The sequence below is a fragment of the Triticum dicoccoides genome, chromosome 1A, assembly GCF_002162155.2.
Source record: "Triticum dicoccoides isolate Atlit2015 ecotype Zavitan chromosome 1A, WEW_v2.0, whole genome shotgun sequence".
NCBI classification, from domain to species: domain Eukaryota; kingdom Viridiplantae; phylum Streptophyta; class Magnoliopsida; order Poales; family Poaceae; genus Triticum; species Triticum dicoccoides.
Window position 1 is genome coordinate 570,457,246 of NC_041380.1, and position 12,033 is coordinate 570,469,278.

At 50.0% G+C, this 12,033-nt stretch overlaps 2 protein-coding genes across 2 annotated transcripts in view; both read left to right on the forward strand.

Moving 5' to 3' along the window:
• The window catches only part of LOC119291443, a 99,490-nt gene extending 89,004 nt beyond the window's left edge, over nucleotides 1–10,486 (forward strand). The window contains exon 4 of the mRNA XM_037570198.1: nucleotides 10,253–10,486. Within this exon, the coding sequence (XP_037426095.1) occupies nucleotides 10,253–10,409 (157 nt within the window). The 3' untranslated portion in view covers nucleotides 10,410–10,486. The remainder of the gene's footprint in view (nucleotides 1–10,252) is intronic.
• A 276-nt stretch (nucleotides 10,487–10,762) lies between these two features.
• On the forward strand, nucleotides 10,763–11,590 carry LOC119355675 (deoxyuridine 5'-triphosphate nucleotidohydrolase-like). The gene is made up of 2 exons (XM_037622518.1): nucleotides 10,763–11,121; nucleotides 11,219–11,590. The coding sequence occupies exons 1-2, from the start codon at nucleotides 10,763–10,765 to the stop codon at nucleotides 11,463–11,465; spliced, it is 606 nt and encodes a 201-aa protein (XP_037478415.1). The 3' UTR covers nucleotides 11,466–11,590.
• The last annotated feature ends 443 nt before the right edge of the window (nucleotides 11,591–12,033 follow it).

Sequence of the window (12,033 nt, forward strand, 5' to 3'; positions counted from 1 at the left end):
CGAGTGATCACGGCCCAATAGTATAGCAAGGCAGACTGACAAGAATGTAGGGCCAATGGTGATAAACTAGCATCCTATACTAAGCATTTAGGATTGCGGGTAAGGTATCATTGACTGTAGCAACAATGTCAGGCTATGCATCAGAATAGGATTAACGGAAAGCAGTAACATGCTGCACTACTCTAATGCAAGCAGTATAGAGGAGAATAGGCGATATCTGGTGATCAGGGGGGGGGGGCTTGCCTGGTTGCTCTGGCAAGAGAGAGGGGTCGTCGTCGATGTAGTCGTACTCGGTGGCATCATCGCCGGTCTCGGGGTCTACCGGGGAAGAAGAGGGGGGAAGAAACAGTAAATACAGAGCCAACAAAGTATCACAAATAAAACAAGGCAATACGCGGTGCTAGGTGTGCCCGAACGCAGTAGTAGGTGATACCGACGAAGGGGGAAAGCATCCGGGAAAGTATTCCCGGTGTTTCGCGTTTTCGGGCAGAGGAGCTGGAGGTGAAATGTTATAGGTTCACTATGCTAGGGATGTGTGGCGGACGAACGGGCCCCGTATCCGGATTTGTCTCGCCGTTCTGAGTAACTTTCATGTACAAAGTTTTTCGATCCGAGCTACGGTTTATTTTATATTAATTTTAAAAGGATTTAATCATTTTCTAGAATTAACAGAATTAATTTAATTAGCAAATGTAATTATGATGTCAGCATGATGTCAGCAGTCAACAGTCGGTTGACTGGGTCCAATTAACGCATGGGTCCCACTGTCATCGACTAAGATTAACTAAAACAGATTAATTAGTTTAATTAGTGATTAGGTTAATCTAATCAGGATTCATTAACCTAATTAATTACTTAATTAATTAATCATTTTTATTTATTATTATATATATATTTTTAAGTCTTTTTTTTATTCCTTTTTTTAAAACGTTTTAGGGGACGACCCCACTTGTCATAGGCCCCTGGGGGCCTTAGCGGGTTCGGTGTTAGCGGGCGCCTGGAGCGGGCGCTGGGCACCCACCCAGGTCGATAGGGAGGGAACGACGCTCGGCGCCGACGTCCACAGTGAGCAGCGACAGCAGCGGCACAGGGGGCCAAGGCTGCGCGTCGACGGGCCGCGCCGCGGGACGGAAACGGCAGCGCGTGGCGTGCGCGCGCGCACACGGCGGGGAGCAGCAGCAGGCAGAGCATCGCCGGCGGGCGCGGTCATGGGTGCGTACAGGGGCGTCAGGGCGCACGCGGCAGGGTAACGGCGACGCGGGCTGGGCGCGGTCACGGTCGCGGTGACTGAGCCCACTGGCCGGAGACCGGACGACGCGTATGGCGGCCTACGGCGGTGAATCGAGGAGGGGGAGAGGGGGAGTAGCCACGGGAGCTCACCCTAGAGCTGTTGGCGTGCTCAGACGCGTCGGGGGCAACCAGAGTGTGCAGATCGAGCGGCGACGCAGGCGAGGTGGTCGGAGGGGATGGATCGAGGGAGACGGCTCCGGAGCGCTCCGGCTTGACTTGGTTCACGCCGACGACATAGACGAGGTGGGGTGGCGCCTGGACTTGAGGGGACGGCGGGGCTTGTTGGCGCCTAGCGAGGAGGAGACGAGGAGGCGACAGCGGAGATGGGCGGCGACGGCGTCGGGGGCGCCAGAGGCGCGACCCAGATCCGGTCGAGGAGGTCGAGGCGTCGAGGAAGAAGCGGTCCGGTGCGGGCGGTCTAGGACGGGGAGGTCGAGGTGGAGAGCGACGGTGGCGGCTCCGGCGACGCGGTCTCGGGCGGCGGCGGCGGCGAATGCCCCGATCCTGAAGAGGGGGAGTGGAACGTGCGGGCCGATTGGGGGAGGGGGTGGTTTGCCCCGATCTATAAATCGGGGGGAGTGGGGGAGCGAGCGAGAGAGAGTGGGGGTCGGGGTAGTGGGGAAGAGGGGCTAGGGTTTCTGGCTCCCGGTGGGGAGTAGTAGCGGGCGCGGTTGGGCCGGCCTGGCGGCCCAGTAGCCTGCTGGGCCAAGGCCCAGCTAGGGAGGGGGTCCTTTTACTTTGTTTTGTTTTTGTTTTAATCATGTTTAGTCTTTTCCTTTTATTTATTTTCATTCCTGTTTTAAATCATTTTAAATTATCTAGGCACTTTATAAAATGTGTTTATTACACCATATTTACTTAAGCAAAATATGGCACCGCCCGAACATTTTTGTTTTCACTTTTAAAAACTTTTGTTGTTTGCCATTAATTTAAATTTGAATTTTGAAGCGGTTTCGAATTAACGCGAGATTTAAAAACAGTAACCGTGGTGACATGGCATCGTTAACATGGGATTACTGTAGCTTAATTATCCGGGCGTCACAATTCTCCTCCACTACAAGAAATCTCGTCCCGAGATTTAAGAGGGGAAGTGAGGGGGAAGGGATTTGGCTACGAAATTCTAACGAGCGTTCTGAATCTTGGTTGCTCTTCTCGAAGCGGTCGATCCATTATGTTGACGTCTTCATTTTTCTGCTTCAAGTCATCATGATGTAGTACACATCCTTTCTTCGGGATTTTCATCGTACTTACGGAAAAGAATAAGGGGTGGGCATTCCGGGAGAAACGGACCTCTGCAAGGTCGACTATCTGGTTTATAACTCAAGGAATGTGGTAGAAAGTAACTCTCGAGTTGAAACTTAAGAAAATATCGAGACCAAAGTAAGGAGGTACTACGGGAAGTTTCGAGCGGGTAGGCAATCGCTCGATGCCTGAAACAAAGTGTGAAAGGGGTTTAGAGCAATGGGAATAAGGATTGCGTTTGATACCAGAATAGATTACTAGGCAGGTGGCCTGTGAATTACATACGAGGCCACGCGCGAGGAATAACTTTGGAAACAGGGGGTGTACAGGAGAGTCAGGTTTCGATCATGTGGAACTGTGGGTTATGGGCCCACCATGTGGGTTAAAAGTAGGAAGGTGATGACGTCTTACACGATCATGTAAGCGAGGCATGCCAGAGGATAGCCTATCAGTTATGTCGGCAACAACATCGATACCAAGGGCGAGGGACGAAGAGAACCATTTTCCTGCTCGTTGAACGAGGCGGACAAATAGGCAAAGTTCTCGTCCATCGGTGGTTACCGGAATGCTATCAACAAAAGCAATAGGGTCTTACTGACAAAATTGTACACGAGGGGTTTACATAAGCAGGAAATTAATACTGCTTAGACCATAATGATCACCAGAAAGGTTAAACCAAATAATGGAAAGGAAAATATGATTACCAGATATCTCAGGGGTATATCCTTCCCAATGATAAGCAGAGCATGACATCCATGACAGGATATAATGTAGAAAACCCTTTAGGTAAGGAGAGAAAAATTTCATGACATTACCCATACAACGGTGTTTGGATAACTGAGCAAGAAACATTTAGCATCGGGCTTCAAATGTTCTTGTTGAAAATCAGAGTATCACAGACATGCTTCGAGATAGCATTGACATGGTCACTGGGTAAAGATTAGACTTTGGATACTCGAAGGATCCATCAGGAACAGCTTGTAGAATAAGTCTTACAATTTCCTCATGGAAGAATGGATAGCATTGCTAAAAGGAAAATTATAACAATAGGTCCTCCGGTCAGGTGTGCTAGGCATGACATCACCTTGTCGAGTCAGAAAAAAAGACCAATGTTATAACTCTTGGAAAATGTGTTCCAACCATCATATCTAACCGGGATTCATATCTGATTAGTGTTAGGATACCTCGGGCTCAGGATGCTTGAGAAGAAAAGGTTCAACACCAACTGACGAGATGACAATGTAATATTCTCGGGAAATGACTATGGAAGTGAGTTCGAAGACGAGGATTCATCATCATTAAACCAAGGAGAGGATGAGGGGGTGGCTGATGGGCTCAGCGACAATTCATCGAGAATTCCAAACGGATGGATTTCCACAATTATGTAAACAAGGAGATACCATTTTCCAGATCAAAAGTTATAATGATGCATGCTCGAGGAAAACCTACACAAGTAAACATTGGTTGAAAGATGCACCCATAATATGGACTTAGGTAGCATGATCAATGTTTAGAATGGTGATTCAATTATCGAAAGACTTAGAATGAAATTATCGCCCATTCACTTCAAAGCAATAGGGTTGCTAGAAGTACAAAATCCAAGCAGCACGGTTCACGTGTTGGTATCCCGGTTAAAATCAACACGGGGACCCAGGAATGAGCGGAGATGGCAAGAAGTATTACTATACCAAGAATTCTTAAGAGGTGGTGAAATTCTCACAACATTCTTGACATAAAAGATGGTAATACTCCAAGGTAAAGAAGAACAAACGCTGGATAGCAAGGAACTCAAGGTATAACACAAAACACGATCATGTTTGTGTTGGAGGGGAGGCAATAAACTGGCCGATGATAAGACAAATCATCGAGGGCAAGGATGGTATTTCTCATCATGAATTCGATTGACATCTTGGAAGAGCTCATAAGGTTTATGATGATCACAACACATTTGTCGAGAGATTTCATGAAGATGTAATCAATCAGCGACGACACCAAGCCAAGGAAATGGTGAAGAAAAAGTCTATTATAACTATAGATAAGATGCCATCTCAGAATTTAGAGTTGTCTCTCAAGACAAACAATATGATGGTGAAAGTTCGATGTAAGCTTAGAGCACTGTCGGGATTGTGTCCCGAGGATGAAGGACATAGGTAGAATGGTCAAGCTGTCAGCCTGAAGATGATGATGTAGTCAATCAACTGGGAATGACACGATCGAGTACAAACTCATAAGCAATGAAGATTACTAAGAGTTGTTGAATCGCACTGTGGACTCGATTCAGTTGTCGGTGTCCTTGAGGGGTTCTAACAACTCAGAACCCGTTGGAAAAATGGAATCGACGAGAATAATAGTTGATGAAGAATTCATAAGAAGTTAGGTAGTTCTGGGGTATTCTTGATATACCGGAGGTAATACTCGACGACATATCAAAGTAGAGGTTGGACTGGTGTATTGATCCACAGAAGACAAGTGCTTAAACTTGCCCGAGAAATGGGATCAAAGAAGAACATATGGTCGGAACCACAATTGCAAAAGATCAATTCTCCGATACCAAAGGATATTATATCAAGGAAATAGCTATTATCGCAAGAAGCTCCCATGGTAGGATCTACATCGTGTCCATGGGCATGAACACAAAGGTTCAAGGTCGACTCCCACTTCTTTAATGCATATCATTTCATTCACCTCTCGCTTTGATATAACTGTAGTGTTGGAATTTTATCTGGTAGAACACCGAAAGAGTATGACTTGTGAAAACTTTCAGGTTCTCACTGATTAGGGAAGGCGTTGATTCAACCCAACGGGGCTTCTTAGAACATATACCACAAGTTTCAAAAGTAAATACACAAGCTCGAAAGCAGAGCATGGTTGGCCAAGCAGAGGATACAATTTACCAAAGGCAATATACACCCGTGGAAAGGCTCACAAGGTTATTGAATATGAAGGATGATGTCGGATGAAATCCAACAATGGATTGGGCGATCCACAACGGAGCTGATGTGAGTATCTGTACTCAATCAGAGGAAGAAAGATTGTACGGGCATCAGATTATAGAACATCTGAATAATTCGATGCTTAGATAACAAAGGAATTATGATTTCCAATACAAGGGATCAGAAGCAGACACTCTGATCAAGGATGGATAAGTTGGATAGACCAGCGGCACAATTGACGACGAATCGTTTGGTCCAGAACCAGCTCATGTTCAGAATGACGTCTGAGCCGGAAAGATAATTTAAAAGGGTCGATTGATGATTGTATGCATTCGCACACATGTTGAATCAATAGGATCGAAATGACGGTGTCTAAGGATACTAACGTATATTGCCAGACATATGGAAAGCATCCATAATGCAAGCTGACAAGTATTGCAGAGCAATAAGCTACTGAGGAATTTTGGAGGATCGAATAGTAATTCGAAGACCATTGTGAAACACATGAACAACTGGGGATGAGTGGATACTCGATAAGGGCGAGAAATTATCCGTAGGGGTATTCCGGTGGAAAGGAACTGCAAGGCAGTAGGCACAAAGTATTCTCGGATCAATAGAGAGAATTTTAGGGTATCTTCCAATGACAAGATCAACTGGGAACAAAAGTAAGAACGACAGATGTATGTATTTATCCATAGGGATATTTTGGTGGTAGGGAATTGCAAAAGCAACGGACACAAATTCTCGGGTTACAGCGGAGAGTATCTTCAGGGTCTTCTGGTGCAGCAGACGATCATTAGTAATAAGGGGCTCTCCGGGTGAAAGTGATAACGAGATCCTAATGTTAGATTTAGTAAACTTCATTTAACCCGAATAGAGGAGAGATCAGAGTCCCAGAGTAAGGGTCGAGGAGTAAAAGATCCTAGTACCACCCAATGGCGACGTGGGCCCGTAAGGCACACAACCATGTTAGTAAAAGTTTTTGCAATGTTTAGACTCGACTTCGGCCAAGGAGTGTGGAAGGCGGATTCCTACAGGCAGTCGGCTCTGATACCAACTTGTGACAGACTCACGGGAAGATATCACAACACAACTCTAAAACATAACTAAATCATACAAGCATCATAATACAAGCCAGGGGCCTCGAGGGCTCGAATACAAGTGCTCGATCATAGACGAGTCAGCGGAAGCAACAATATCTGAGTACAGATATAAGTTAAACAAGTTGCCATAAGATGGCTAGCACAAACTGGGATACAGATCGAAAGAGGCGCAGACCTCCTGCCTGGGATCCTCCTAACTACTCCTGGTCGTCGTCAGCGGGCTGCACGTAGTAGTAGGCACCTCCGGTGTAGTAGGGGTCGTCGTCGACGGTGGCGTCTGGCTCCTGGACTCCAGCATCTGGTTGCGACAACCAGAAAGAAAGGAAAGGGGGAAAAAGGGGGGAGAAAGCAACCGTGAGTACTCATCCAAAGTACTCGCAAGCAAGGAGCTACACTACATATGCATGGATATATGTGTAAAGGGCCATATCAGTGGACTGAACTGCAGAATGCCAGAATAAGAGGGGGATAGCTAGTCTTATCGAAGACTACACTTCTGGTCACCTTCGTCTTGCAACAGGTAGAAGAGGGTAGGTTGAAGTCCTCCAAGTAACATCACATAGCAATAATCCTACCCGGCGATCCCCTCCTCGTATCCCTGAGAGAGAGCGACCACCGGTTGTATCTGGCACTTGGAAGGGTGTGTTTTATTAAGTATTCGGTTCTAGTTGTCATAAGGTCAAGGTACAACTCCAAGTCGTCCTGTTACCGAAGATCACGGCTATTCGAATAGATTAACTTCCCTGCAGGGGTGCACCAACTTACCCAACACGCTTGATCCCATTTGGCCGGACACACTTTCCTGGGTCATGCCCGGCCTCGGAAGATCAACACGTCGCAACCCCACCTAGGCAAAACAGAGAGGCCAGCACGCCGGTCTAAACCTAAGCGCACAGGGGTCTGGGCCCATCGCCCATAGCACACTTGCATGTTGCGAGGGCGGCCGGAAGCAGACCTAGCCTAGCAGGCGTTCCAGTCCAATCCGGCGCGCGCCGCTCCGTCGCTGACGTCTGAAGTGCTTCGGCTGATACCACGACGTCGGGATACCCATAACTACTCCCACGTAGATGGTTAGTGCGTATAGGCTCGTAGCCAACTCAGATCAAATACCAAGATCTCGTTAAGCGTTTTAAATATCCGCGAACGCCGAACAGGGCCAGGCCCACCTCTCTCCTAGGTGGTCTCAACCTGCCCTGTCGCTCCGCCACAAAGATCCACACAAAGGGCCGTCGGGACAAAGGTCCTTTCAGCCCCCAATCCGTGAATCACTCGCGGGTACTCTTCGAGCTGACCCGACTTTAGTCACCATCTGTATAGTATGTATGCATGAATAATATATACCCGTGATCACCTCCCGAGTGATCACGGCCCAATAGTATAGCAAGGCAGACTGACAAGAATGTAGGGCCAATGGTGATAAACTAGCATCCTATACTAAGCATTTAGGATTGCGGGTAAGGTATCATTGACTGTAGCAACAATGTCAGGCTATGCATCAGAATAGGATTAACGGAAAGCAGTAACATGCTGCACTACTCTAATGCAAGCAGTATAGAGGAGAATAGGCGATATCTGGTGATCAGGGGGGGGGGCTTGCCTGGTTGCTCTGGCAAGAGAGAGGGGTCGTCATCGATGTAGTCGTACTCGGTGGCATCAGCGCCGGTCTCGGGGTCTACCGGGGAAGAAGAGGGGGGAAGAAACAGTAAATACAGAGCCAACAAAGTATCACAAACAAAACGAGGCAATACGCGGTGCTAGGTGTGCCCGAACGCAGTAGTAGGTGATACCGACGAAGGGGGAAAGCATCCGGGAAAGTATTCCCGGTGTTTCGCGTTTTCGGGCAGAGGAGCCGGAGGTGAAATGTTGCAGGTTCACTATGCTAGGGATGTGTGGCGGACAAACGGGCCCCGTATCCGGATTCGTCTCGCCGTTCTAAGTAACTTTCATGTACAAAGTTTTTCGATCCGAGCTACGGTTTATTTTATATTAATTTTAAAAGGATTTAATCATTTTCTAGAATTAAGAGAATTAATTTAATTAGAAAATGTAATTATGACGTCAGCATGATGTCAGCAGTCAACAGTCAGTTGACTGGGTCCAACTAACGCATGGGTCCCACTGTCATCGACTAAGATTAACTAAAACAGATTAATTAGTTTAATTAGTGATTAGGTTAATCTAATAAGGATTCATTAAACCTAATTAATTACTTAATTAATTAATCATTTTTATTTATTATTATATATATTTTTAAGTCTTTTTTTTATTCCTTTTTTTAAAACGTTTTAGGGGACGACCCCACTTGTCATAGGCCCCTGGGGGCCTTAGCGGGTTTGTTGTTAGCGGGCGCCTGGAGCGGGCGCTGGGCACCCACCCAGGTCGATAGGGAGGGAACGACGCTCGGCGCCGGCGGCCACAGTGAGGAGCGACAGCAGCGGCACAGGGGGCCAAGGCTGCGCGTCGACGGGCCGCGCCGCGGGACGGAAACGACAGCGGGTGGCGTGCGCGCGCACACGGCGGGGAGCAGCAGCAGGCAGAGCATCGCCGGCGGGCGCGGTCATGGGTGCGTACAGGGGCGTCGGGGCGCACGCCGCAGGGTAACGGCGAAGCGGGCTGGGCGCGGTCACGGTCGCGGTGACTGAGCCCACTGGCCGGAGACCGGACGACACGTATGGCGGCCTACGGCGGTGAATCGAGGAGGGGGAGAGGGGGAGTAGCCACGGGAGCTCACCCTGGAGCTGTTGGCGTGCTCAGACGCGTCGGGGGCAACCAGAGTGTGCAGATCGAGCGGCGACGCAGGCGACGTGGTCGGAGGGGATGGATCAAGGGAGACGGCTCCGGAGCGCTCCGGCTTGACTTGGTTCACGCCGACGACGTAGACGAGGTGGGGTGGCGCCTGGACTTGAGGGGACGGCGGGGCTTGTTGGCGCCCGGCGAGGAGGAGACGAGGAGGCGACAGCGGAGATGGGCAGCGACGGCGTCGGGGGCGCCAGAGGCGCGACCCAGATCCGGTCGAGGAGGTGGAGGCGTCGAGGAAGAAGCGGTCCGGTGCGGGCGGTCTAGGACGGGGAGGTCGAGGTGGAGAGCGACGGTGGCGGCTCCGGCGACGCGGTCTCGGGCGGCGGCGGCGGCGAACGCCCCGATCCTGAAGAGGGGGAGTGGAACGAGCGGGCCGATTGGGGGAGGGGGTGGTTTGCCCCGATCTAGAAATCGGGGGGAGTGGGGGAGCGAGCGAGAGAGAGTGGGGGTCGGGGTAGTGGGGGAGAGGGGCTAGGGTTTCTGGCTCCCGGTGGGGAGTAGTAGCGGGCGCGGTTGGGCCGGCCTGGCGGCCCAGTAGCCTGCTGGGCCAAGGCCCAGCTAGGGAGGGGGTCCTTTTACTTTGTTTTGTTTTTGTTTTAATCATGTTTAGTCTTTTCCTTTTATTTATTTCCATTCCCGTTTTAAATCATTTTAAATTATCTAGGCACTTTATAAAATGTGTTTATTACACCATATTTACTTAAGCAAAATATGGCACCGCCCGAACATTTTTGTTTTCACATTTAAAAACTTTTGTTGTTTGCCATTAATTTAAATTTGAATTTTGAAGCGGTTTCGAATTAACGCGAGATTTAAAAACAGTAATCGTGGTGACATGACATCGTTAACATGGGATTACTGTAGCTTAATTATCCGGGCGTCACACAGACTCAGCACCTTCTTGGTTTCATACTTGTTTATGCATTTTGTATATATGGAACACTTCCGGATACCCAAGAAGCAGAGAGCAGATGGCGCCACAAGCAACAACGGTGAAGCCAAGATCCTCCCCGACAGCGACGAGAACCAAATAAGGACATGAACTAGCGTACCATTTAAGTAAAATCTTTATCTTTATCTTTACGTAATAATAAAGCATATATTGCTTCTGCCTGCACACCAATCGTGGTAATTTTGCAAAAAGGACCTTGCCTTTTCCGGAAATTATACCCGCACTCCCTGACTCGGGCAAAAACGTTTCGGTAAAACAAAAAATCGCGTCTCCTCTGTTTCTTCGTATACGTAGACCGGCGAACGGGGTGGACGAGGTCTGGGAGCAGGAGGCGCAGCGCATCCCGCCGCCGCACGGGGACTGCGAGCCCGCGGCGCATCTGTCACCCACCAGGTGGCCACCCGTGTCTGTGCACGCGCGCGCACAGGCAGAGGCGCACGGCCATGCCCATGGCCGATGGCGAGCGCGGGGAGCAGCGGCCAACGGCGACCAAAGGCGGGCTCGGCCAGGAACGGCGGGCCCATGCGCTGTCAGGGAGAGCTGCAGGCGGGTGCGGCCAGGGGCGCCAGTGTGGGCGGCGCGGGGCGTGCGCTGGCGGCTGCTGCAGCAGGAGGCAGCAGCACAGGGCGCCGGCGAGGGCGAGCAGCGCGCGGGCTGGGCGTCGCGTGGGCGCGGTGCGACGTGGCCAGGGGCGCGGTGAGCACGAGCTCACAGAGAGCTCCGGCGCGGCGGAGGCGCGCGGCAACGCTCTGGTGGATACGGACATCAGCGTCGCCGTCCCGCAGGGCACCTACGCGCGCATCGATACGCGCCCCTTTCCTCCTCCTCCTCCTCCTCGATGATCCCACCACCCCGCCGGTGCCGTGCTCCTGACGAACACGTCAGAATGTTTTTACTGCAGCGCCACGGTCGAGGCTGGCGTGGAAGTACTCTATCGACGTGGGCGCGGGCGTGGTGGACGCCGACTACCGGGGCACCGTCGGCGTCATCCTCTTCAACCACTCCGGCGTCGACTTCGCCGTGAAGCCCAGGGACTGCGTGGCGCAGCTGGTCGTCGATAGAATCGCCACGCCCGGCGTGGCCGAGGTGAACGACCTTGATGCCACCTTGAGGGGCGAGGGCGACTTCGTATCCACCGGCGTTTGATGGCTAGCCTCGATGGAAGGCAGGTGTATCTAGTTGCTGATGGTTATGGTGAAAGAGCTGCTGGCTGGAGACAACCTGCAGCTATGTGTTCCAATTGGAAGCACTGTCATTTCTGAATTTCTATGTTAGCCAGGGTAGATGTTGGATAATGGTTATGGTGAAAGAACTCAGTTGTAACCATGTTGAATCGACTTCTGAATTCCATGGAAATTACTAGGTGGCTAGGGTATATGCATCACAAATTCTGAATTTCAGGATGCCAGAACGTAGTACAGGAAAGTACAGCATACCAAAATTCAGTTGTCGCTTGCAAGTGTTATGCAAGAGCATACCTGAAAATCAGTCAGTAGCTACAACAACCGATTTGTCCCCAAAGTATCCTATAGGTACCCACAAGATGCAGACACAGCACAGGGAAAAGTAGCTGAATCCAAAGATATGGAACTCACCATACAGTTTCAGTCTATGCAAGAATGAACAAACTTCAGTCGATACCCAAGGATGCTAGCATGAACAAACTTCGAGCAGCATACGAAAATTACGAAGGTAAGGACCTCCACACCACCGC

Coding starts and splice junctions, on each gene's coding strand:
- LOC119355675 (XM_037622518.1), top strand. CDS start 10,763: ATGCCCATGGCCGATGGCGAGCGCGGGGAGCAGCGGCCAACGGCGACC. Junction 11,122..11,218: donor CAGGGCACCTACGCGCGCAT/CGATACGCGCCC, acceptor TGTTTTTACTGC/AGCGCCACGGTCGAGGCTGG.